Genomic DNA, 27,341 nt, shown 5'->3' on the forward strand with positions numbered 1-27,341 from the left:
GTGCACCACTGAGTAGATGGTTCATTGGACAGAATGGCTCTACGCGAGGCAACACTTTTCGGAATAATTATTGTATTCTCAGGTTAGCTGATTTTAGATTACTTTAAGAAATTATTTATATTATTGAATTTAATGATGATGAATAATTAATTTGAAATATAAATGTAACTATTTTTAATGTAAGTTTATTACTTTATTAATTTATTGACTATTATTTATTTATTATTATATGTTAACCATTTTTTTAAATAAGTGTTTATTATTATTGTTTTAATTATTAATTTTTATTTAATTATTTAATTATATCATTGCCAATTTATTTATGGCTGACATAAAAGGTACAAATCTTTTTTTTTTGGAAAAAAAAAGAGGAAATTTACTTGGAATTTCATCTTGTTTGGATTTTTTCTGCTTTTATTCACAGGCCACATTCACTCTGTGTTTACAGCTCAAAGTAAGAAAGTATTGCATTTCATCTACTTTAATACATAACTGATCATGTCCAATTACGTTAATAGCATGTCAAATGTGTTTAATTAGTGCTGTCAAATGATTAATCATGATTAATCACATCCGAAATAAAAGTTTTTGTTTACATAATGTTATGTTTGTGTACTGTGTATATTTATTATGTATATATAAATACACACACTTGCAAGTATATATTTAAGAAAAATATGTTTACATAATATATTTATATATAATATAAATTATATGAATATAAATATATACATGTAAATATTTTCTAAATATATACAGTATGTGTGTGTTTTTATATATACATAATAACAATACACAGTACATACATATTATGTAAACAAAACTTATTAATTGTTGACAGCACTATATATAACTCAATATAACTGGGGAATTATTTTGAGACAAATCACTTGTCGCATGTTAAAGAAAGAAAGAAAGAAAGAAAGAAAGATCTGCTGTCCACTTTGATCTTACTTATTTGGGTATTTTATTTCAGATGTATGTAAGACGTATGGCAGCGGCATCTTTTATTCCTTTAACAAAACTGCGTTTCATCTGAAGACCACATGTCCTGTAACGTTTACACGCTTCAATCATGCTGGAGTGGACTGTCATATCATCGTCCAGCGTGGATCGAATGGCCTGATGGACAGAGTGGAGATCATTGTGAATAAAGTCACAACCCTCGTTCACAATAACACTGTGACAGTGGAAGGCAGCAGGTATGGGATTTATGAGTCACATTTGTGACCAATATTTAGAAGTTAGATGTATAAAAGTTCTGAAATGGGTTGTTCATGTTATCTAAAGAGCTTATAGTGTTGTAATTACAATATTATAGCACTGTAATAGTATTTTTTATTTATACCATTTCATTCAAGATACCATTTTGGAGCATGCAAATACTGTAAACATACATTTTTAGAAGTATTTATTGATAAAAAATGTTCTTTGTTAGTATATCCACATAAAATATTTATGAATCTTTTCACAGAATTTCCCTTCCATACGATCACACCTATCAGCACGTGTTTCATTATGGAATCTATACCAGGCTCCAAAGCAAAGTTTTGCCATTGTCTGTCACATGGTACAGTGTAGCTAATGGTGTTAGTTCACTTTGGGTGAGTTACCATTAAAGACAATGATCTTCAAGATCTACAAAATTCTTCATGTAAAATTATTGATCTAACCAATAGAATAAAAATGTGTATTTTGTATGTAATTTTAATTTTTGAGCACATCTCTTACAGGTGCAACTTAACCAGGATTTAGTGGAGGGCATGAGTGGACTTTGTGGGCACAAGAACAGCTTAGGTTAGTGTGGTCAGTTGTTACTTGCTGTTTAACCGATGAGTTTTATGATATAATCATGTAATGCTTTCCGGTGGTGTGTTATCATTGTTTCTTTGTTTTTTTTTTCATAGAAACTATGCAGCAGCTGATATCCACTAGTGTCTTCTCTGATGGTCAATGTCTGACACAAGACTCTGTTATACAGACAAACACAGTGAGTGTCTGCTCAGAGGAATAAAAATATACTGTAAAAAAAAACAAAAACAACACACACACACACACACACGCATATATATATATATATATATATATATATATATATATATATATATACAAATAAATAAAACAAACACACACACACACACACACACACACATATATAAATAAATAAATAAAATTAAAGTCAATGGGACCAGCAACTGAAGGTGAACTATCTATCTAACAGGGATACATAAATGTATTTATTTATTTTACCATAGTATGTTTAGTTTTTACTGTGCAGCATTTTCTATGAATGCTCGTATAAAGCATTATCAAGGTATCTCTAAAAGAAATAGCATTTGTGTTATGTTTGTGATGTATGCAATGGATTACAAGATATTAAATACTTTAAGTAATAAACCTATACCAGGCTCAAATTAAATATTTTAAAATCCATTGAATACCTACTAACCATATCTGTTTCTTTAGGTTTGTAAAAACCTTATGTCCCATGCTTACGAATGTCTCGCTACTAAATATCAAACCTACCTGAATCTGTGCTATAAAAATATGAATGGATTATGGCATCAGGAATCAAACTGCTCATTTTTTAAAGAGCTCTCGCTGATGTGCGGGAGCTCCAGTCCAGTGTGGTCAGTGTGGAGATCAAAAAGCAACTGCCGTAAGATCCACAGTTTATTTGATTAAGTTAATCAGAAATGTTATCATATTCATTTTTGTGTATACACATTACAGTATTACTAATAATTCATCTTGTTTGCAGCCAAACCTCATTGCCCTGGAGACTTGCACTATGTAGAGATGGGTCCTGCTTTCCCGCCAACCTGCAGCAACCCACAGAATTACACCACAGAACTTACTAGCACCTGTCTGCCTGCTGAAGGTTGGTTCTTGATTAGCAATTCAATTCAATTCAAGTTTATTTGTATAGTGCTTTTCACGATACAAATCATTGCAAAGCAGCTTTATACAAAATTTTAGGTTTCTACATTATATTTAGGAGTAGGTTATTAGTGGTGACTATGGCAGAAATGTACAGTAAAAAACCATGTAGTTAGTTACAAATTGCATGTAATCAAACAGACGGTGAACACTGTTAACTGCAATGATTATATGTTGTGATTAGCAGTAAAAAGGGAAAATGTGGGAAATTTAATTTAATTTAATTTAATTTAAATTAATTTAATTTAATTTAATTTAATTTAATTAACCTCTTTTCTTAAGTATTTAACTTCATCAATGATACGTCAAATCAGAATTTTTTTTTTTTTTCATTAATATCTATACTATTTATAACATTTTCTCTGTCTCTCATAATCTCAGGAAAGGTCCTGAATGATCGCGTTGATGGTTACCATTCCATTAATGTGGAGGAATGTCCATGTGTGCATGCAAAGATAATGTATGCACCAATGCAGGAGCGCAGAACAAAGTGCCAGACCTGGTAAGATATTTAGGGACCAATTCTCACTAGTTCTAATTCTAACTAGTTGGTTATTAGCATGCCTATTAATAACATATTGGCTGATTATTAGTACTTATAAAGCACATATTAACTCATGACCATATTCTGCATTCCTAACCCTACCCAATACCTACTACAATACCTAAATGTTAATAAGTAGCAAATTAAAAGTTAATTGAGGCAAAAGTCAGTGGTGGCGATAATTGGACCTTAAAATAAAGTGTGACCAATTATTTTTATTGAAGTGTTACTGTTTTGGTTGTAATCATACAAGAGCATACAATCATACAAGGTTTTTCAAAATACAACCTTTGTAAGTAAAAACGTATGTAAATATTGTGAGATTTTAATATAATCTGTAAAAACAATTTTTGAAAACTGCTTTAGACATTTTTGTTGTTTTATCCCCACAGTACCTGCATCAGAGGAAACTGGGCATGTTCTGCTAACACATGTCCAGCCAAGTGTATTATTGAGGGCCAGTTCATCACTACATTTGATGGCAAACAGTATTCTATGCTAGAAAAATGCACCTTTGTGGCTGCAAGGGTAACTGAAATGGAATACAACATTTTTTTCTTTGTAATTAAATATTTGGTTATTTTCTGACATTAAAATGTCTAATGTTTGGTATGGCACCCAGGGACTTAACTGGACATTGAACATTCAATATTCTGGGCAAGGTATTGTCATAGAAAAGGCATATCTTAATATCAACCAGGTTTGTCTATTTTCCTTACCAACATTTGCAGGCATTTTTTATGCATTTTGCAGACTCTATGTAACTTGCATTATCTATTGTTCAAAATATAGTATGATTTTAAACGTTTGATAATTCATTTTGATACCACATCCGGATGGCACTTCCCCTATAAACTGAGTGCTTTTTTAATTTCAGGAAAGATATACCTTCTCTGCAAACAGCATACAACTGAACAACATAGAAATCAGTGACCTATCACAGACTGGTAGGCTCTTTTGGAATTTGTCATATTAAGATGAATAAGTTTGAAACGTTCACATTAGCTTTATAAAACTGCTATGTTTTTGGCCTTTGTTTTAGAGTCTACCACAGTCTTTTGGCAGTCTTCAATGTTCATTCAAGTTCAGACATCATTTGGCCTGAAAATGCAAGTTCAAGTCTCTCCAGAAATTCAAATATATTTGAATTTGCCACCAACCGAAAACACTAAAGGTTTGAGTAATCTATATTCATACAAGCCAACCTCAAAGCACATACAGCATTTTAGCAAAATGTAATTATACATAAATTATACATATTTTTATTATAGGTCTTTGCGGAACTTTTAATAATGACACAAGCGATGACTTCACTACTTTTAGTGGGATCATAGAAAGTTCAGTTCAGCTTTTTGCCCTGTCCTGGTCAATGGGCACATGTACCCCAATTACTGGATGTATCAACACTGACAATGGTAAGTGTCATTTAGACCAAATGCTTAACCATATTAAAGTTCTGTCATGACAGCTCTCGGAGAGTTTAGCATGGTAATGTACAAGACAGTGTTAATGTGCTCGGTCTTGGCGGAATAGATCTTCTACGCTGCTGCCAGGTGGAGCTGGGGAAGGTGAAGGGTTTCTGAAGCACGCTGCAACTGCTACAAAAAACACTAGCCGAGTATTTGAAAGTTGAGCACCAAGCTCATTGGCTGCTGATGCGAAAATAACTAATCAGCTGTGCCATGTGAATAAAGATGTCATTATCTCATATTGAGTTGGAACCTATTGGATTGTGCCCATCTAAAATTTCATAACACAACTTTGGATTTATTGTCTAAGATAACCACTTATTGTAACGTTGTCTGGTGTGTAAAGTAACGCGCACGATGAAGGAGTACAATCAAGAGTTCTTCTTAATATTTCACAGACTAGGAAGGGCACAACCAAACATAAATCCAAAATGATAGCAGACCAAGTAGGAATGATAAACACAGACTATATATACTGAACGCAATCAGAGAGGAACAGAAAACAGGTGCGGAACTAATTAAATCAAAAACCATGGAAACAAACTAGGCAGGCAGATGGAGACATAGAAAACTAAACTAAAATAGGTCATACATGTAACACTTATATTCTTTCCATTCATAGAGATATTTGCTGAGGAGAACTGTGACCAACTGAAAGATCCAGAAGGAGTGTTTGCTGCATGTCACGATTATGTACCTGTTTCACCCTTTGTCGAGGCAAGGATATATTCTTATTCATAAACACATTTAATGATTTCTGATGAAATTCATGTTTGTTTTCTTATTATTTATCTGTTTCTGATTCTTCTCAGGCATGTGTAAAAAGAACATGTCAGTGCTCAGCTGCATTACAGGAATGTTTATGTGTCTCTTTTGGCAACTACGCAAAAGCCTGTGCAACTCAGGGAATCACTGTTGGGGACTGGAGATCAGAAACAAACTGCAGTGAGTAACAAGTTTTTATTAAATGTGAAAATGCAGTGTATTTCAGGGATGTTAAATTGTATTTCTGTAGCCTTAGCACAATTAACCAAATGATACGTCAACGTTTTTTGTGATATATTTGCTATATTGATATATTATTTGTGCAATTACACTGTAACAACATAATTTTTTTTTTAAATCTACGTATGACTCACTCAACAAATGATAATTCTGGATTTCAGTTCCTTCGTGCATGGGCAACCTGAGGTTTGATTATGCCATGTTGGCGTGTAACCACACCTGCCGTTCCTTCTCGGGCCCTGATCCCACCTGTGAGGTGGTGGACGACCCTGTGGACGGGTGTGGATGCACATCAGACTCTCACCTGAGCAACCAACAGACCTGCAGCCCTCGCCCGCTGTGCAGCTGCTACCACCTAGGAGGTGTCACACCTCCAGGTCATGTGGTTATCGGTGGACGCCAATGGTAAGGATGAAAACAACTCATTTCAAGGAAATGCTTACATTATGTTGAGTAAATCATTTTTTTTTTTTTGCTTTTGCTGTGTATAAAATTTTTGTTTTGTATTACAGCTTGTGTGAAAATGGACAACTTCATTGTCCTAAAGTTTGCAGTGAGTGAAATTATCTTCTTACATTTTAGAAAAACAACAACAACAAAAACACACTAAACAACAGAATACTGAACCAGTGCATATAGCACCTTTTAGTATGTGTATTTAAACTGAATAGCCTCTATGGCGGTTCTGAACACAGATTTATATATATATTTGTCTCAATAATTCATTTATAATGAAACAATAGACAAGAAATCTCTGTATTTTAAGTAATTGTGATTTTACTGTGATTGAAACAATGCTATTTGCCTGCAATTAATGATGTGATAATACTGTATGCGTAATTAATTAAAATATGTTTAAATAACCAGGCATTGTGTAGTTGAGCGGCATGTAGTTAGTCACTTTTTTAGTGATCTCCGCAATAAATTCTCAAGTAATATAACACCAACTAATCCTGCAAACCATTAAAACTGGGAAAATCTGTGATTCCGTGCAAAAGATTTCTATTAAGTTCTATTCCTATTTTCTAGATTGCACAGTGGGAAAGATTTGCCTGGATTGTGCCCAAATACCAGTGAACACAGCCCATAGGACATGTGAAAGCTTGAACAAACCTGTAGTAAGCGTTTGTCTAATATTTGACATCTGTTATCAAATTTGACAAGTGTTATAGTGTTAATTTTCTGCAAGAGTTTAAATGAAATTGCTGATCTATATTCACAGAGTGATGATAACAGCTGTATCAGTGGCTGTTATTGTCCAGATGGCCTTTTTGAAGATCACAACGGTGGTTGTGTGGTTCATGAAAACTGCACCTGCGAATTCAGTGGGAAGGTGTATGAAACTGGGCAGAGTGTAGAGACCAACTGTAAAATATGGTAAGAACCCTGTCTTCTAGCCCTCACCTTGGTTCACATATTTTAAAAGAATAATTTACCCACCTTCATGTCATTCCAAAGCCATAGGGTTTTCCTTTTATGAAAATAAAAAAGGAGATATTTTGTAGAATACTCAAGATGCTCTTTTTCCTACCGGAAAAGTAAGTGGATATTGAGGTTATTAAGCTCTTAAAATTACATTAACAACAACAAAAATCATATTAAAAGTAGTCTATTCAGCTTGTCCAATATATTTCAGCTCTTCTAAATCTGAGCTGATATTTATTAAAAATCTTCCTCTACACTGTAGTGCTCAAATCTCACTTGAGCCACCACCTCAAGATTCTAAGCGATCACAAGCATGAATGACATTTGAGAGCTTTAAGATTGTATGCTTTGAGATATCCTGCCCTGCAAAATTACAATGAAGTAAAAAATCACCAGACTGAATTACATGATTTTGTGTTTTGCAGCACATGTAGAGGTGGTGAATGGTCTTGTATAGATGAGGCATGTTCAGGAGTATGTGAGGTGTTTGGAAATGGACAGTATCGCACCTTTGACTCCAAATGGTACAGATTCGATGGCCACTGTCAGTACACCCTAGTGAAGGTGAGTGGTTGCAATGTGACAAATTATCTTTTCCAAAAGATTCTGACTTAGTTAATGTACATCATACTAGTAAAATTCACAAGTTCTTTAAAAAGTAGCACTCAACAATTGGCAAACATATTTAACTTCTATTACTTCTTGTATAAGGACGCTGGTTCAGCTGGGCAGTTTGCAGTTAAAACTGAGAGTGTTCCTTGTTGTGACGAGTCTTTAACATGTTCCCGCGCCATCTCAGTGGAGCTCTTGGTAAATGACCATCTGTTTATATATAAATTGTTGTTGGATGTTGTCAATATTTTAACTTTGTATCAAGTAAAAATTATAATGCACTCTGTTATGAAATTGTAAATATTTGCTTAATGTTTGACAGGGTGCAGTGACTCTGATGTTGAGTGACATGAAGGTAACTAAGATACTTCAGGCAGGGGCTGCATTGCTGGCAGAGCCCCTGTACTCAATCCAAACTGTGGGCCTCTACATCATTATCTCAGTTCCTGGACTGGGGATCACTGTAATCTGGGACAAACATACCAGGGTCACCATCCAACTAGAGCCTCAGTGGAGAGTAAGAATTCACATTTAATTTATTTTATTGTCTAAGATTAATATTCAGTATTTACATTGTGAACTAATCAGATGTCATGCAAAAAGCAGCAAGCTGTCCAGATGATTTCCTGCTCTGCCATAGTATCCATCTGCATCAAGTACGGTCTCTGTTGCTCACGTTGCCTGAACTGTTATTGAAAATGAATGATGGCGGATTGCTTTGCTTCAGCAAATTGCTTGAAGTGGGAGCAAACCTTTTGTTTTTAAACTCGTTGTGAGCAAAACTGTTATAATAATAATAATAATAATAATAATAATAATTTGTTTAATTTATATAGCGCCTTTCCCAAGCTCAAGGACGCTGTAAATTACTTCTTGCTGAAATTTCATTGCATTGTGCCTGGTTTGGACATGCTGCAAGAGTTGTGATAGACCTAGTACACAGTTTTGATATAAAATTATTTCTCTTGAATAGAAAGATGAAATTTTGGAGAGAGGTCACTACGAAAGGCAGATGTTATAAAAATGGCTAACAATGGTTAAATCACAAGTAAAAGTTGATAAATTAACATCCTTGTTGGCCCTGGATCAAACTTGTTTTCAACAATCTTTATTCTCAATTTAGCACCAAGGTTGGGACTTGAACAACATTCTTAAGAACATATCTATCTGACCTCCTCTTTAGGGCAAGGTTAGGCATGGAGTGGATATGTAATGTCAGGACTATGATAGTTTGATAGGAATGTTGGTTCAGGAACAACAAGGAATATAGATCTTGAAACATGTGCTACTGAGTGGTGAAGACATGCAATGTTCTCTTTCAACTGTGGAACATTAGGGGCGAGTGTTGGGACTTTGTGGGAACTTTGATGGAAAGGTGACAAACGACCTTCTGACAAGCAGCTCCTCAGAAGTTTTCAGTGCTTTGGACTTTGGGAATAGTTGGAAGACAGCAACTCCACCATGCTCAGATGTAACCCATGAAACATTTCCTTGTGAACGACACTCCTACTGTGCAGCCTGGGCCCAGCGGCGATGTATGATCCTGAGATCGGACACCTTTATAGATTGCCATTTGAAGGTACTTTGCAGTGCCAAAAGTTAATAAAATAATGTTGTTTCTGATGCTTAATCTTGGTTAATAACAAAGCATTATTTCTACATCAGACATTTCTAAACTTTGTTCAAGTTCATCAAACTGTTTCTGAGTTTGAAAGTTGGTTCAGGTACACAGTGTACTCGCAATTTATTTCTTGTCATGAGGGAAGGTGGAACCTTTATTGAACCACGCAGTAACTGTTGCATTCTTTTGACTACTAGGTAGATCCAGAGCCTTATTACCAAGCCTGTGTTTTGGAGTCCTGTTCTTGTGAGTTTGAGGGAAAGTTTCTCGGCTTTTGTACTGCTGTCTCAGCTTACGCAGAGGTGTGCAGTGCAAAGGACGTCTGCATCAACTGGAGAACCCCCGATTTGTGTCGTACGTATTGTATTCTATTGTAATTATTGGATTGGACTTCGGAAACAATGAAGAATTTTCCCAGCATGAGTATTTCCTGGTAAAGCTTAGTTAGTCTTAGTTAGTCAAGTGATTACAGTGTTTGTTCATCTCCACAGCGGTGTATTGTGACTATTACAATGAAGTGGGACAGTGCACCTGGCATTACAATCCCTGTGGCCAGGTTAAGACCTGTGGCACTAATAACCACTTTACAGGAAAACTTGAAGGTATTTTTTCCTCTTTCTGTTCCTGTTTTTTTATCTCGCTGTTGTACTACATTATTCCGTACTGCTAGAATTTAGAAACGGAAACTATTTAAACGCTCACCAAGCAATGTATGACATTTCAGGTTGCTACCCAAGATGCCCTGAGGAGACCCCATATTATGACGAAAACTTAGGAAAATGCACCGCTTTGGACAACTGCACTTGTACCTTCATGAACAGAGTGTTGTCACCTCCTGATGAAATGTGCACTTCTTATACATGCTGGTAAGCCATTTTGTAGACTCTTGTTTCAGTGCTGAAAGGATATTTAAAAGCCATTTTGTAGACTCTTGTTTCAGTACTGAAAGGATATTTAAGATAAAACATTTATAAACTATATACATACCATTAATTAAAATTTGTATTATTTTTGCTTAGTAAATGCCTTGATGGACAAATTGTCTGCACTCCTACATTTACATCTACAACTACGACTACAATTTATTACACATCGACAGCTCAGTCATCTACAACAATAATAACCCACACAGCCACAACACAACGACCAACAACTCAGAGCACAACACAATACGTAAAACCAACAACAGAATACACAACGAAACCAACAACTGAGAAGACAACAGAATCTTCTACAACTCCAATTAAAGACACAACTACAACACAACTACCAACAGCTGTGAGCACAATAGAATACAAAACCACAACAGAACCACCATCCTCACAGAGCACAAAGGAATACAAAACACAACTACCACCAACTGAGAGCACAACAGAACATAAAACCACAACACGTCCATCAACAACTAAAAGTACAACAGAAATGTTTACAACTCCAATGGAAGAAACAACCACAACACAACCACCACCAACTGAGAGCACAACAGAACACAGAACCACAACACGTCCATCAACAACTGAAAGTACAACAGAAGCATACACCACTCCAATGGAAGAAACAACCACAACACAACTACCACCAACTGAGAGCACAACAGAACATAAAACCACAACACGTCCATCAACAACTAAAAGTACAACAGAAATGTTTACAACTCCAATGGAAGAAACAACCACAACACAACCACCACCAACTGAGAGCACAACAGAACACAGAACCACAACACGTCCATCAACAACTGAAAGTACAACAGAAGCATACACCACTCCAATGGAAGAAACAACCACAACACAACCACCACCAACTGAGAGCACAACAGAACACAAAACCACAACACGTCCATCAACAACTGAAAGTACAACAGAAACATACACCACTCCAATGGAAGAAACAACCACAACACAACCACCACCAACTGAGAGCACAACAGAACACAAAACCACAACACGTCCATCAACAACTGAAAATACAACAGAAATATACACAACTCCAGTGGAAGAAACAACCACAACACAACCACCACCAACTGAGAGCACAACAGAACACAGAACCACAATACGTCCATCAACAACTGAAAGTACAACAGAAACATACACAACTCCAATGGAAGAAACAACCACAACACAACCACCACCAACTGAGAGCACAACAGAACACAGTACCACAACACGTCCATCAACAATTGAAAGTACAACAGAAACATACACAACTCCAATGGAAGAAACAACCACAACACAACCACCACCAACTGAGAGCACAACAAAACACAGAACCACAACACGTCCATCAACAACTGAAAGTACAACAGAAACATACACAACTCCAATGGAAGAAACAACCACAACACAACCACCACCAACTGAGAGCACAACAGAACACAGTACCACAACACGTCCATCAACAATTGAAAGTACAACAGAAACATACACAACTCCAATGGAAGAAACAACCACAACACAACCACCACCAACTGAGAGCACAACAAAACACAGAACCACAACACGTCCATCAACAACTGAAAGTACAACAGAAACATACACAACTCCAATGGAAGAAACAACCACAACACAACCACCACCAACTGAGAGCACAACAAAACACAGAACCACAACACGTCCATCAACAACTGAAAGTACAACAGAAACATATACAACTCCGGTGGAAGAAACAACCACAACACAACCACCACCAACGGAGAGCACAACAGAACACAAAACCACAACACGTCCATCAACAACTGAAAGTACAACAGAAACATACACAACTCCAGTGGAAGAAACAACCACAACACAACCACCACCAACTGAGAGCACAACAGAACACAAAACCACAACACGTCCATCAACAACTGAAAGTACAACAGAAACAACCATACCAACAAAACAATACACAACTGCAACTCAGCCAACTACTGAAGCTACAACTTCTGTAAAATATAGCACTTCAGTGTCAACAGTGTCTACAACAGGTGTGGAAGACACTATAAATATAAACTTGTGCTAGAATGAACATTTAAACAATGCTTTCTACAAATATAACACCATTAATGTCCAAAAAATAAAAATAAAAAATACTCTGAATGTGCTAAAAAAAAACAAAAAAAACTGCCATACAAATGTAATTTGTACTTACTGTTTTTTCCTCTCTCATTCCCACTAGAATTAATAATAGTAACTGGCCCTACTATCACCATTCTAAGTCCAAACTCACCTCAAGAAGTGAATACAACAACTAATCCTACAACAACAACCCCTTCTCTGACATCTGTACTCAGTACTACAATACCTACCACTGAACACACAACTCCAGGTAATAATAGCCTACTACTCATTCAGCTCACAAATACACTACTACATGATGACATAACCCCAGGGCCTACTACAACTTAAATGACATATAGAAATAATTCCAAGCTTTAAATTAAATGTTAATTACAATATATTCAATGTTTTAAACTAAGTTATGTGTGATACACATTTTGATTGATTGGGATCTTATGTTTGTCTTTTTTTTTAACTAGTGTGCGAGTGCAAAGATGTGATGCGAAATCAAAGCTGGCTGTGTGGAGAAACTTGGAGAGAGGATTGTGCTGATAAAGCCTGTAATGCTGGAGTGACTGAGGTAAAATCCATTACCTGTCCAACATCCGCAATCAGGACTGATTGCCCTAGAGACAAGGAGTCTTTGGTCAAAGATGAAGAGACTTGCTGTGAGAGCTGGAAGTGTGACTGTAAGTAAAATGACTGGTTATATACACATTGAAATCAGTTGGACTAGTTAGTGGTGTGGCTATCTATTTTTCCAGCCAATGGAAAATAAGAAGAGTGATGAGGATGCCATCACTCTTTTACAAAAGTTTGTATCATTTTACTTCAACTTCAGTCTATTTTTCCTGATTTCTTTTTTAGGCCAGTGTCAAGTTTATGGAGACCCACACTACATCTCCTTCCAGGGGATCACTTTTGACTTCATGGATAACTGCACCTACACTCTAGTGGAGGAGCGAGTACTGCAGCACAGATTAAGCATTACTGTAGACAACTACTACTGTGTGCCGGAAATTGATAATTCGTGTTCTAGGGGAATCACATTAAAGTACTGGAATGATATTGCCACACTTATGGTAACAGAGGAGTTCACGGTAGAGGTATGTTTATAATGATAAAAAAAGAATAATAATAAAATGTGCTATTCTAGTAATGTACTAGTGTATTAGTCTCCTAGAGCCATTCATTTGTATGGGGATAAAGTGTGGACCCATATTTCTCTTTATTAGACAAAAGACAGGACCAGTCTGTCTGATTAACATGGGGATGATATTTCCCTTGAGATTTGATGATAAGCAGATTGTCTCTATCTTTTTCCAGTGTACATTGAACCAGGAGATTATAAAACCACCATATGAAGATCAGGTCTTCAAGTTTGAAAACAGTGATAACCAGGTCTACATCTACATCAAGCCTATCCGTTCCTATGTTTCTCTTACACCTTTCAACAATCTGTTAATCAACCTGGCAATGGAGTACTTCCAAAACAACACCCAAGGACAGTGCGGTATGTCATTAAAGTCAATTAACTTCTGATGGAAAGTTACTGGCACATGTGGTTGACAACATGTGGTTCATGGTACATATGATATCACAGACCATAAATAGATTGTGATAACCTTACACTCTTGATTTTGCAGGTGTCTGTGGTGGGCAGTCGTGTATACGAAGAAACGGTGTAGTTGAAGATGACAACTGCTGTGATAAGACTGCATATGACTGGGTTGTAGAAGACTCTCTGAAACCCTACTGCAAATCTGTGCTCACCAATGTTCCTTGTGTCCCTCCCCTGCCACCTTCTCCTCCACCTCCACCTCCGCCATCCTGCCATCCTACAATATGTGACCTACTTCACCATGAGTAAGTCACTGTTGGGTTTTTTCAAACCACTGAGGTCAATAAGAATAACAGTTGTGTTTTAGAAATAAAAATCCTGTGTGTTTTTTTTTTTTTTTTCATATAAAATGAGAAACAACTTCATAGTTTTGCTTGGCTTTGTTGCATTGTGACTATAACAATAGGTGCTAACATCTTTTACTTAGAGTATTTGCGGAGTGTGGTGAAAGGATCAATCTTACATCCGTAGAGAAGAATTGCCGGTTTGACTACTGTTCATACAATAGTAGTGTTGGTGCCTGTTCCTCTCTGGAGTACGCAGCATCAGAGTGCAAAAGGATTGGTATTTGTGTGGACTGGAGATACCTTACCAATGGCTTCTGTGGTAAGAAAACAGTATGAAAGCACAGTTTCTGAAAATAGTAGTAGCACCCTTATATTTCTGTACATTTGCACAATAATGTCTACAACATATTAACATCATCTTAAAACCTAACTAATTTACGTATATACCAGTTTAAAGACCTGCAAGTCTTTACGAATCCTTTTAGGTTCATGAAACTGAATTTGTGGAATTCATAGCTTGATTTTGTAGTATAAGTTACTGTAATTTTATTGGCCGAAACTTGTGTTTTCCATGTCCATTTGATTTTGTGTTATCTCCAATAACAAAATGCTTTAGTAGTAGACTTTGAAAGCGTTGCTGTCTTCTAATAATATTCTACTGTGTTTTAGAGATCACATGTCCGGAAGGAATGATGTACAACGAGTGTCGAAAGTCTCCAAATGATGTCTGTCGAGGCGGGTGAGAAAGATTTTTACTTTAAATGACTCAAACATTTCTAGAGTTCAAGACCTACTTCATATTCACCTCGTAATTAGAAGATTGTGTTTCAGTGAAAAATGCCTAGATTTTTTCCCCCACTTTTTATTTGATTTATTTATTTTTAATAATGGTTACGATTAGGATTGTATGTTTGCTGTTCCATGTATGACCTCACACCCATCACTCTATTGTCTCCTCAGTGTCCGCGTGCCTGCAACCTCTGTGGTTGGTCTGAGATCAGGCTGCTTTTGTCCAGATGGCCAGATGCTTGCAGAAGAACACAAGCAAATCTGTGTGTCTGAATGCCCAAGTGAGTTAAGAACTCAACCAAATATTACAAAACAATTTTTTTATTATTATTATTATTTATAGGCCAATCCTGAAAGCATTGTGATGACAAGTTTTGTTACAGTAATATTTTAAAATGTAATATGCACTGCCCATCCAAAAAAAAAAGTCACCACCTGGATTTAACTAAGCAAATAGGTAAGATCCTCCCATTGGATAATTACTGCATGGATGATTATGTTATTCAGCTGACTACCTAAATATACTGAATGACCAGGTTATTCCATCAATTAATTTTTTCTTTCCTGATGGCACGGGCATAATCCAAGATGACAATGCCAGGATTCATCGGGCTCAAATTGTGAAAGAGTGGTTCAGGGAGCATGAGACATAATTTTCACACATGGATTGGCCACCACAGAGTCCAGAGTCTGACTTTAACCCCATTGAGAATCTTTGGGATGTGCTGGAGAAGACTTTGCGCAGCGGTCCGACCTTCCCATCATCAATACAAGATCTTGGCGAAAAATTAATACAACTCTGGACGGGAATAAATGTTGTGACATTGCAGAAGCTTATCGAAATGATGCCACGGCGAATGTGTGCCGTAATCAAAGCTAAAGGCGGTCCAATGAAATATTAGAGTGTGTGACTTTTTTTTGGACGGGCAGTGTATTTTGTTTGCAAAGATACTTTGCTAGTTTTCCTTAATAAGTAATGCAAATTTCTCTAAACTGAGTAATTTAGATATGCATTTCATATTTATTTTTCAGCATGTAAAGGGCCATTGGGTGAGCCCATGCCGGTAAGAGTTCATTTAACAGTAAAACCACAAACCTCTGTTAAAAATATCTGTAAATAGATGTTTATTGTGAATACTGCATAACAGAAATCTTTCATCTTTCTACAAGGTGGGAGCAGTATGGGAATCAAACTGTCACATATGCACATGTAATAACCAGACTAGAACTGAAGAGTGCATACCCAAACCTCGAGAACCCACTCCAGTCTGCAGCACCTACTCCATGCTGGTCTCTGACTGCTGTGACAATCAGATATGCGGTAATGTTGCAATCTTTCCACAGAATAGCATAGTGTAGCGTGTCACTTGTGCTTGGAAAAAAATACATATTCTTTTTTCTTGAGGTTGCTGCAGATTTAGAGTATGTTTTTTTTTGTGCTTATTTACAGTTGAGAAGAGTTGCGAGTACAATGGAAAGACTTACGAGGTAAAGGAAATAGTTCACATGTTTACTCACAATGGGATTTCTGTTTGTTTTTGTATAGTTTTAGAGGCCCCTTTAAAAGACCTTGCTGTAACCAAAGTTAGCATAAAATACATTGAACAATGCATGTATATGTGTTCTCGCTCTGCTGGATTCAGGTGGGTGATCGCTGGACAGACCCTTCACGTCCGTGTGAGTCTTACAGCTGTAGTCAGACAGGAACTGAGGTTGTGAAAACCGTGTGTCCGGTGCAAACATGTGCTGAGGTGGGAATGACCAAACTCACATCAGTATCACAAACTGAATCAAGTTTGTTGCTCATATACATCTTTTTTTTTCTGGTTCTGTCTCCTATAAAGTTAATGTATTATGTTTCTGTGTATCCAGGATTTACGAGTGTGGGATGAACATCATTGCTGCTATTCATGTAGGTTTACACAAATGTTTCACTCTAGTTGGTCTTGTAATGGAACTGTACCATAGCACAGTGGGGTCTAGTTCTTCCCTGATGTGAACTCCATATGTTAACTGCAAGACCAATGTTAGTATCAAGCCAAGGCAGCTGTCCACTTTTCCAGTGACCACAGTGAAGGGCTTTTTCCCATTCATGAAAATACAGTATGAAATCATTTCCTTCAGAAATCAGTTGTACTGGAAAACAAGATACTTTTTTCATAAACTGAAACTTCTAAAGCCTCGTTCAGACTGTCAGCCCAAATATGATATTTGTGCAAAATCCGATCATATTTAGATAGTCTGAATGGCAACGAACTACATGAAATCCAATTTGTGCAAATCCATTTCGAGCTACATTCGTATGTGGTTTGGAATCCTATTTAAATCGCATTTCTGGAAATCCGTTTCAGTCTGACCGATCAGATCAGATTTAGCATAGCTTTTTCATGTCCTCATGCCACGCAAAACGTAAACACGTCAGACATTTTTGCAGAAAACATGCTGAACATCTTTGCAGAAACAAGCTTGTGTCGTTGTGCAAGTCAAGCGAAAAAAAAAACAATATACTGCTAGTATAAGTACCTCTTTGTGTTTTGAAAGCAGCAGAGACCAAAAAAAAAAAAAAAAGCAAAGTAGCGGAGACGGCAACACGGAATAAAGCCGCACATTCAAGCTTCCTGCGTTTCTGCCGCTGCCTCACAAGACGAAATATAATAATAAAGTGCAACCGCGATAGTCAGACAACATTTTTGTTGCAAACTGTATTGCTGTTACTGTTGTTTTTAGCGTAGGCATAACAACACAACGGCATTACCATAGAAACCAATGCACATTCAATAAAAAAGAAAGAGGGCTTATGGACACACAAATCGGATTGCGAGTTGCGATATGCTGTGTGGACAGTTAGTTATTCAAATCAGATTCCATCCGGATATGCACAAAATCAGATTTGGGCTGACAGTCTGAACGAGGCTAAAAGAAAAACAAAAAAACAAAATAACCCAATTCCCTGAGATGGGAACGGGAAGTTATGTCATGGGGTTGACATTACATGAACACGATTTGATTCGTCTGAAGGAATACGCAAGTGCAGACATGCCTGAAGTATGGTGGCATAACCCTAAGACATTCCCTTGGGATGCATTCACGTTCTGTCCTTCAAATCTCATTCACCAAGCTCCATAAGAGAGTAAAGAGGCTTATTCCAAAGAGAGGTCCATAAAAAAGAAACATGACTGGGGGGCAGTCGTGGCCTAATGGTTAGAGAGTTGGACTTGCTCCCCGGATGCCACAGTAAAAATGGCTGCCCACTGTTCACGATGTGTGTGTGTGTGTTCACTGCTGTGTGTGTGCACTTGGATGGGTGAAATGCAAAGCACAAATTTTGAGTATAGGATACCATACTTGGCCACATGCCATCCTTAAAGGAGCAGCATCTAGCTATGGAGAAGTCGGCAACAGATTAGATTTAAAGAGGAATGCCATGAGGCAATCTACCTTCAACCTATCAGCTCTCCTATCCAAGCTTCTATTTCTGTGCATCAGCCTCTCAGCAGTGGTTTCTATTGTCACAGCGCGTTCGTCAAAGAAGCATGCTTATACTTCACTATCGTCTTCTGCATTGGAGGGAGCCACAGATGATAAAGTGGGAATCTATAGCAACAGACCCACTACATTCCATCAAGCTACCTATTCTTTGCAAACCTTCAGGAAGCATGACAGCATAATAACTATGTTCACACCAGAACCTCTCAGCTTAATATGCTGGAGGGGATGGCTGATTAGAAGAGGAAAATTTTGTTGTGTTGCAATTTTATATCATCAATCACCTATTCTTTGCACTTACTGTTTAACACCCCTAGCTGTGCTGAGGGGAGGACAACTGATAAAAGCAAAGAGGTAGCATCATCTCACCATGAAAACACCTTCTGTGGAAAGGTTGTCCCTCAGTAGTCCTTACATCAGAGAAGCATTGCATTGCTCTAGACCAGATAAGCTAGCAGATCGCCTTACCTCACTGCGGAATAACGCTCTCCTTATAACATCAGTCCATTATCTAGGCCTAAGCGAAGGACTGAAGGACCAGGGGCCTCATTTATAAAGCTTGCATACGCTCAGATTGGATCTTATGGCGCTTTTCCACTGCGTGGTACGACTCGGCTCGGCACGGTTCAGAACGGCACGGCTCAGTTCGGCTCGGTTTGCATTTCCACTGCAGTTTAGTACTGCTTTAGAGTGGGTGGGATTACTCACATGTCGTTATAGTTGCACCGCCTCTACTGCTGTGTCTCCTGAAAAACATTTAAATTCCGTGTCGCTTCATCAAGCTCTCGCTGGATCCGCTCCTCGGCTATGAACGAGAGGAACGTCTGTACTTCCTCAACAGACAATGAAACAGCCATTTTTTGGTTGTTAAAAGAAAGGTGTGCTCATTCAAAACAGTTGTGTTCAATCCATCGCTGGCTGTGCTGATTTAAATCTAGCGGGTCTGTTGTGTCTCGTGCCGCAAGTTCAATGACGCAGGCAGTGACGATTTTCTCCGGCCAATCAGTGATCAGCAGAGTTTACACGTCACGTTTTGGTAACGGTACGGATCGCTTGGAACCTCGGCTGAGGTGGTACTAAAAAAAGTACCAGGTACCAGATACTGTTCCCAGTGGAAAACCCCCCAAAAGTGAGCCGTACTTAACCGTACCGTACCATGCAGTGGAAAAGCGCCATTAGAGAGTGGGCACGCCAATGCTCATATTTGTAAAAACTGCCTAGCGTCACGTCAGGGTCTGAGCAGACATATTACTTTTTCTTGTCGTAGTACTGCAGGTCTTTTTAGAATGTAAGCTGTTCTTGCAGCTCGCTGTTCTAAATTAAAGGATTTGGATGATGACTTGTGATCTTTTACATGTTAATGGCATTAATTAGGAGTCGTTTACAAGACAGTTGCAAACCATTCAGTTGCACATTCAAGATCATTTGTGATTCGTAGATTTCTCATCTGAAAGAGATGCGTACATGCGTTTTCTGTGCACATATTTGAGTGATAATCGTTAGATCCAAAATGTAGGATGGTTTCTGCGCAGCATTTTATAAATGAGGCCCCAGGACTGTGGTGGGGAATTAATTCTTCAATGCTGCTGATTGATTCCTTGCCTCTCTGAACTTCTAGACAACTGTGTTCATGGCAGTACCAAAAAGGCCAGAGGGCAAGATCAGGATATCAAGGAGAAATCATTTCTTCTTCACTTCAATCTCTATGTCACGTGTTGTTGGAGCTTGGAAACGAGGAGACGTGGAGACGAGGAATACTTCAACTAACACAATCTTTAATGATGAACTCGGGAAAGATATTCACGGACAACCACATTGACATACACAAGACCGAACACTGAGGAGAGGACACACAGGGCTTAAGAACACTTGGGGAAACGAGATAATTAATAACACAGGGCTGGGGACTAATTAACTAATGATGACAAAAACTAGGACAAGAACAGGAACTCCAAATAAGGAAACGAGAAGAGGGGAAACACGAGACGTAGAGACACAGTCTGACACTACTCCCCCCTCCCAAAAGGTGCATCCCGCGCCGTACAACATCCAACGAGGAGGGGGGGTGGGCGCTCTGGAGGCCTCAAGGGGCAGAGTACGGGGACATACGGCCTCCAGGGCGGCTCCGGGAACTCGGGAGGCCATGGCGGGTCTGCGGACTCGGGAGGCCATGGCGGATCTGGGAGCTTGGATGGCCATGGCGGATCAGGGGACTCAGGAGGCCATGGCGGATCTGTGGACTCAGGAGGCCATGGAGGTTCTGGGAGCTTGGACGGCCATGGCGGATCAGGGGACTCAGGAGGCCATGGCGGATCTGTGGACTCAGGAGGCCATGGAGGTTCTGGGAGCTTGGACGGCCATGGCGGATCAGGGGACTAAGGAGGCCATGGCAGATCTGGGGACTCGGGAGGCCATGGCGGTTCTGCAGACTCGGGAGGCCATGGCGGTTCTGGGAGCTTGGACGGCCATGGCGGATCAGGGGACTCAGGAGGCCATGGTGGATCTGGGAGCTTGGACGGCCATGGCGGATAAGGGGACTCGGACGGCCATGGCAGAGCAGGATTCGCGGGGATATAGCCCCCCCAAAAAAAATTTTTAGGCAAAATTTAGGACTTGTATTCTCTGGAAGGGCTCTGGGGGGCGCTCTGGCGGCGTGGGCTCTTGGGGGCGCTCTGGAAGCGCGGAGATAGGGAGGCGCCTTTGTGACCCTGAGCCGGAACAGGTGGAGGATAGCCGCGTCGTCCAACGTGACCCCCGCGGCCAATTTACAGAACTCCCCCGCGAACTCGTAGAAGGGGAGATCCTGACGGGCAAGGGCAAGGAATTGAGCGGCAGGTTCCATCAATTCGGTGTTGGTTCGGTCTTCTGTCATGTGTTGTTGGAGCTTGGAAACGAGGAGACGTACACAATCTTTAATGATGAACTCGGGAAAGATATTCACGGACAACCACATTGACATACACAAGACCGAACACTGAGGCGAGGACACACAGGGCTTAAGAACACTTGGGGAAACGAGATAATTAATAACACAGGGCTGGGGACTAATTAACTAATGATGACAAAAACTAGGACAAGAACAGGAGCTCCAAATAAGGAAACGAGAGGAGGGAAACACGAGACGTAGAGACACAGTCTGACACTCTAAGAGTGTCAACCACATATGCCACTCTGTGGCAACCATTACAGCAATGGAGCAACCGATAGCACGGACCATGTGCTTGGTGGCATGGAGATCTGTTTTTCAGCAGAGCTCTAGGTCTACTTCTGGAGACAGTACCTTGACTTGTCTTGGCCAAGGTCCTTTGGAAGATCAGCTTGCAACACCGCTATGGTGTGCATTGCCCCACCTGTCTGGCCTGCTGCTGCATATGTATTGCCTACCAGCCACAATATAGTTTGACACAGCTCATCATAGTGAGATCAGCCATCTCCCTCGAGAGCTGATCAAGAGAGCTCTACTCGCAAGCAAAATTACACAAAGAACGTTTGTGTTATCTCCTGTTATTTTCTAACTTACTGACCACATACTTTTGAACCTTCATCAGTTATGGTGTTAGATACAGTCTCCACATCAGAAATTTTAGATCCAGACCCGGATGTTGGATCCTGCCAGAACATATCAGTTTTGTCTTGTATTCAAAATCCAGTCATCAGCGTTTTGTCTGATATCCAAAACCTGTTAACAGACAGTCTTGTCTGTGACCCAAAACCAGTGATTTGTCTGTATAGTTGCGTATGTTTCAATGCTCAGACATTTTCTGACTAGCACAAATCCAACAAGTGTTATTATTCCACAAGCGGTCCTATTTTATATTAGGTGACCTTAACTATTATGTGCTTACATTTAAATGAATCATTTGATACAATTAACTTATTGTGTACATACATGTGTTTGCATTGTACTTATATTTCAAAAAAATACCTGCATGTAATTACATCTACATTTATAAATACACCTTTCACCCATCCCTTACAACTTAACTAACCCTTAAACCTACCCATACCACCAAAGCTGTCCCTAACCTTACCCCGTATCCCATCTCAATAGCAGCAAAATTGTTTTGCAATACAATATGAACACAATAAGTACATTGTACTTATTTTTAGTTGTACGTACATTAGTTAAGGCCATCTAAAAAAAAATTTAAGGTTGTACAAATCTGTATTAATTTTACTCATTTAAGTATGTTGCTTATTTTGTTCTGTGTATCATAGGTAATGTTACATGCACTGCCAGATTGATGAGGATGAACCTCACGATTGCTGACTGCTCACAGGAAGTCGAGCTGCCCAGTTGTGAGGGCCAGTGTGAGACACACAACAGGCAAGTCTAACATCATCAGCCTGTTTATTCTAAAATAAGCTAGAATATTTTAGTCTTTATTATTTTAGAGACACTTTGTTAGCCGGATGTTCACGTGAAGGCCTGTTGCAGTATTACAAAGATAGTAAACCGCTAAAAGCAATAAGCACACATCTGCATTCATTAATTAGTTCCCTGACAAATAGCCTTTGGCCAGTAGAGGGTATTGTCAGAATGTTTGTCATTTTTTTCAGCACAGGTTTTTTTTTAAGATTGTAAATATTTGAATATTGAGTCTCATCCCATTTTAGAAATATTTGGTCATGACAAATTATTGTATTTTCATATTGGCCAATTATTTTCATCTTAGATAACTCATGCAAAACCATGTGCATAAATTATGGAAATGACAAAAGGCAAAATATAGAGAGCTGCTGACAAAGACAATATTAACAAATTAAGTTAGATATTAAGGTTAAGTGAAAAGAAGAAAAAAAAAAAAAAAACTCTACTACTAATAAAAATAATAAGGTCCAATGGGGTCTAATATGTATTTTGCATATAATGTTCATATGTCCATGTAAAATTTTTACATGAATTTTCCTTAAAGGAGGCATTTAGCCCCATGCTCAGCTGCAAGTAATTAGCTAATATAAAAGCCTCAAAATTTTGGGGCCATATAGTAGTGCACATATTTGTGATGCATGCTTTTAAATACAGTACATATTTATTTAAAATAATAACCATAGCAAAATAACCATAGCAGATTTCAGTCATTTCAAGCAGGTGTCTTGGAAATGTTAGCCCTGTTATATACCCCCATCAAACACACACACACACACACACACACACACACATACATATGTATATATATATATATATATATATATATATACAGGGCCACTGCTGACCAAATAGATGCCCTAAGCAGGATTGTATTGTTGTGCCCCCTCTCTCAAATATTATGGAAGTTAAAAAAAATAAAAAAAAATAAAAAAAAATAAAAAAATAAACCTACTATAGGGGTCAAAATAGAACTTTAATAAGATATAAAAGTAAATAAATACATTTTAATTCAATTGTATTATTTACAAATGACAATTGTAGCTCTAGACAGTTACCTATGGCTATGATTTTATTAATGCAGTTGTCTGATTTATTTTATAGTCTCTAGCATTCAGAAATCTACGCAAAAGAAAATTAAGCAGTTTTACTACGATAAAGCCATGGTTAATTTTTGCAGGGGATGTGATGTCCATGTATCGCCTATACCAAAAGGTGGATATTTGAATTAAATGTTTGGTCAACAGCCTATTAAACAAGGATTTGATTGTCCTGTAACAGCAGCAATTACCAGGCCTTTAGCTCCCTTTGCAGGCATATATAATAACATGTAATGTACATACATTTATTTTGTATTACATTATGTATTTTAACAGTGTTATTCATTGAAAACATAATCATTAATTAACCAATCATTATTGCCTCATTGTTTTATATAAGGCATTTAAGTCATTTTAAAGGCTGTTTTTGGCTTAAGTCTGTTTTTATAACCACAAAAAATATTGTCTTAATACTTCTTTGTAAATTATTATTTGAAGTAACAAATCCATGGTTAATTTGCGGTTACCATGGCTACAAGAACCAGGATTTTTGGTTTTATTCGTGTTAAAACCATGACTAATTTTCGTAAGGGAACATGGCAACTCAGAGAGAATGTTAGATGCTTTGGTGGTGGTGAAATTAGCTATTACGTCAACAGCCAAAAAAGTTTCTCAGGCTTACGAATGTAGCCTACCTGAAAGTGATGCATGGGCTTCGTTTTCATCTTATTTTTATTTTATTTTTTTCTTTTCTCGGCCCCGGATTGCTGTTGTCTTTTCACGGGCATAGACAAGTTGTCCATCAATTATGATCATTTGCATTCAGCCGCAAACATGAGGTGCGAGCGGTCACTGGTGCGAATGTGGGAATGGCGCTTCACTTTTTTTTTTTCTTTTTTTTTTTTTGCGCAACTGGGATGGTGCCCCCCTGGGAGTTGGTGCCCTACGCAAACTGCATACTTTGTGTATAGGGAGCAGTGGTACTGTATGTATATATATATATATATATATATATATATATATATACTGTATATAACAGTACAAAATATTGTTTATTGTGTAATACTGTTTAGTGCTTTATCTCTGATTTTACAGACCTTTAGCTTTATGCTACTCAATTATGTATTTAGCTTTGGTGGACACAGACAATATATCATTGGTATCATATGTGGCCCCTGAGTTCTATATTTTTATTTCTTGCAGGTGGGTTCATACTAACGGCACACTTCAGCTTGAACAGAGTCACCAGTGCTGTAAAGAGAGAAATTATGAGATGAGAGAAATCATGCTGACTTGCAGTAAAAACTCCCCAACCCACTTCACATACAGACATGTCACAGGCTGTGAATGCAGGGTTGAAGTTTAAGTTTACCTGACACAGAAATGTATGAAAATTTTAGTTAATGTTACATCTGATTAATTTTGGTGGTTGTATATGCACAATTAATAATTAGAAGCTGATGTGTGTGATGATTTAGTTTCAAGCCAAACAAACACATTACTGCCGTTTGTACTTTTCAGCATGTTTTAAGTGAATCAGCTTCATTAACTGCCAATCTGTCTGTGCCAAAATCAATGCTTTATATTTGTTTAAATGATAACCACTATTTTATTTTGTTTTGTCAAAAACTTACTGCAATTACGTGCAATATATTTCAATTATCACTTTAATTTGATCTGTTTTATGTTTTCTGCCTGTCACATATGAATAATGCCATGCTTGTGTGTGTCTGTACTTTTAATGTGATTTCACAAACAAATCAAACTTGTGATTGTAACCTGATATCAGGTGTCAAGGCCTCAAAGGCTTTTGTAATCCACTTCATGGAGTCATAATTCATAATAACCATTAATTCAATAAAAAATAAGTTTGACACTTGTGGTATTTTAATGTGTATTTGCTTTTACATTACAATGTTATTTAATAATAATAATAATAATAATAATAATAATAATAATAAACCTTAAAAATATACACTCATTGTTTTATTTATTTATTTTTTTCAGAATCCATTTTTTTTTCTTCTTCTTCCAGGATAATATATATATATATAGCTCTGGAAAAAATTGAGAGACCGCTGCTAAATGATCAGTTTCTCAGGTTTTTTATTTATTATTATTTTTTTTTTATTCTTTAAACTTCTGATAACATTTCTCCCAAATTCCAAATAATCATATTGTCATTTAGAGCATTTATATTTGCAGAAAATGTCAACTGGTCTAAATAGATAGATATATCACCCTAGCTGCTGTTTACAATTCTTTTTGTAGATCACCTGATGTCATCATGTGGTTGATGAGTGACATTCAAAATAGCTGGCGGTCATCCCAATCAGTTAAGAGTCATTTTTTCTGCCAGTCTTGTGCCCAGTGTGTGCAGCTTGACCTTGTTCTCATGAACTGTTGTCTTTGAAATTTTAAGGATGGAAGCAAACTGATGCTCACTGTATCCATCTGCCAGTAAAATTTAAGAATTTTGCCCTTCTTTTCCTCACCCAAAACTTTTCTTTTCAACTCTTGTGGCAAGGCCAATAACTATTATTTGCTTCCAACTACATTTGAGATACTACTAGCACTCTTTTTGTCATCCAAGCTGTCCTATTGCTAAAATAAAGTGGTGACCACAACAGTAGTTTTTTTTACTTTACATTGTTAATTAAAATTTAGTTGAGGTGATCACCTAATCAGTACTTCATTATGCAGAAATAGGTGTGCCTGTGTTGGAATTCAGCAGACACTGAAATTGAATAGCTGCTATACATGTAGAGCTTTATCATAATTATCAATATACCTTTTTATAATTTTATTATTCTAATAATATATATATATATATATATATATATATATATATATATATATATTGATAGTTTAGGATACAGTGACTTCTGCAGCAAAACTATTCCAGATTGGGGTGATTTTACAGGCAAAGAGTGAAAGTTCTCACTTTTCACACTCACTCACACACACACACAAACAACACACACGCAAAAACAAAGCATATGAGACCGCATTGGTCTGCTCTGTCCTCTCTACCTCTGAGAAACCCCAGCCCCCCTCGCTGTAGAGAAGTGACCTGTTGACATGATCACCAG

General features: G+C 37.7%; 1 protein-coding gene across 1 annotated transcript; it reads left to right on the forward strand.

Annotated features, from left to right (window-relative positions):
• On the forward strand, positions 1-26,123 carry LOC131539556 (mucin-2-like). Its single transcript, XM_058774190.1, has 43 exons — positions 1-82; positions 425-454; positions 977-1,202; positions 1,475-1,604; positions 1,734-1,797; positions 1,908-1,990; positions 2,467-2,659; positions 2,762-2,881; positions 3,322-3,442; positions 3,877-4,012; positions 4,107-4,184; positions 4,362-4,431; positions 4,527-4,658; positions 4,756-4,899; positions 5,576-5,670; positions 5,766-5,898; positions 6,120-6,363; positions 6,471-6,511; positions 6,988-7,076; positions 7,181-7,335; positions 7,809-7,947; positions 8,095-8,193; positions 8,318-8,512; positions 9,332-9,574; positions 9,814-9,970; positions 10,108-10,218; positions 10,341-10,482; positions 10,636-12,584; positions 12,776-12,925; positions 13,137-13,346; positions 13,525-13,763; positions 13,984-14,170; positions 14,304-14,523; positions 14,706-14,884; positions 15,235-15,304; positions 15,526-15,635; positions 16,387-16,418; positions 16,525-16,675; positions 16,805-16,842; positions 16,998-17,105; positions 17,227-17,266; positions 23,059-23,167; positions 25,453-26,123. The coding sequence occupies exons 1-43, from the start codon at positions 34-36 to the stop codon at positions 25,613-25,615; spliced, it is 7,374 nt and encodes a 2,457-aa protein (XP_058630173.1). The 5' UTR covers positions 1-33; the 3' UTR covers positions 25,616-26,123.
• Positions 26,124-27,341: the final 1,218 nt, after the last annotated feature.

Source organism: Onychostoma macrolepis, chromosome 04, assembly GCF_012432095.1.
Source record: "Onychostoma macrolepis isolate SWU-2019 chromosome 04, ASM1243209v1, whole genome shotgun sequence".
Classification (NCBI taxonomy): Eukaryota; Metazoa; Chordata; class Actinopteri; order Cypriniformes; family Cyprinidae; genus Onychostoma; species Onychostoma macrolepis.

What these genes read in the sequence shown, in the direction of transcription:
- LOC131539556 (XM_058774190.1), top strand. Translation starts at nt 34, where the DNA reads ATGGCTCTACGCGAGGCAACACTTTTCGGAATAATTATTGTATTCTCA. An exon ending in GTCAACAGTGTCTACAACAG is followed by an intron (nt 12,585 to 12,775) that starts GTGTGGAAGACA and finishes CATTCCCACTAG; the next exon opens with AATTAATAATAGTAACTGGC. An exon ending in CAACACCCAAGGACAGTGCG is followed by an intron (nt 14,171 to 14,303) that starts GTATGTCATTAA and finishes TTGATTTTGCAG; the next exon opens with GTGTCTGTGGTGGGCAGTCG.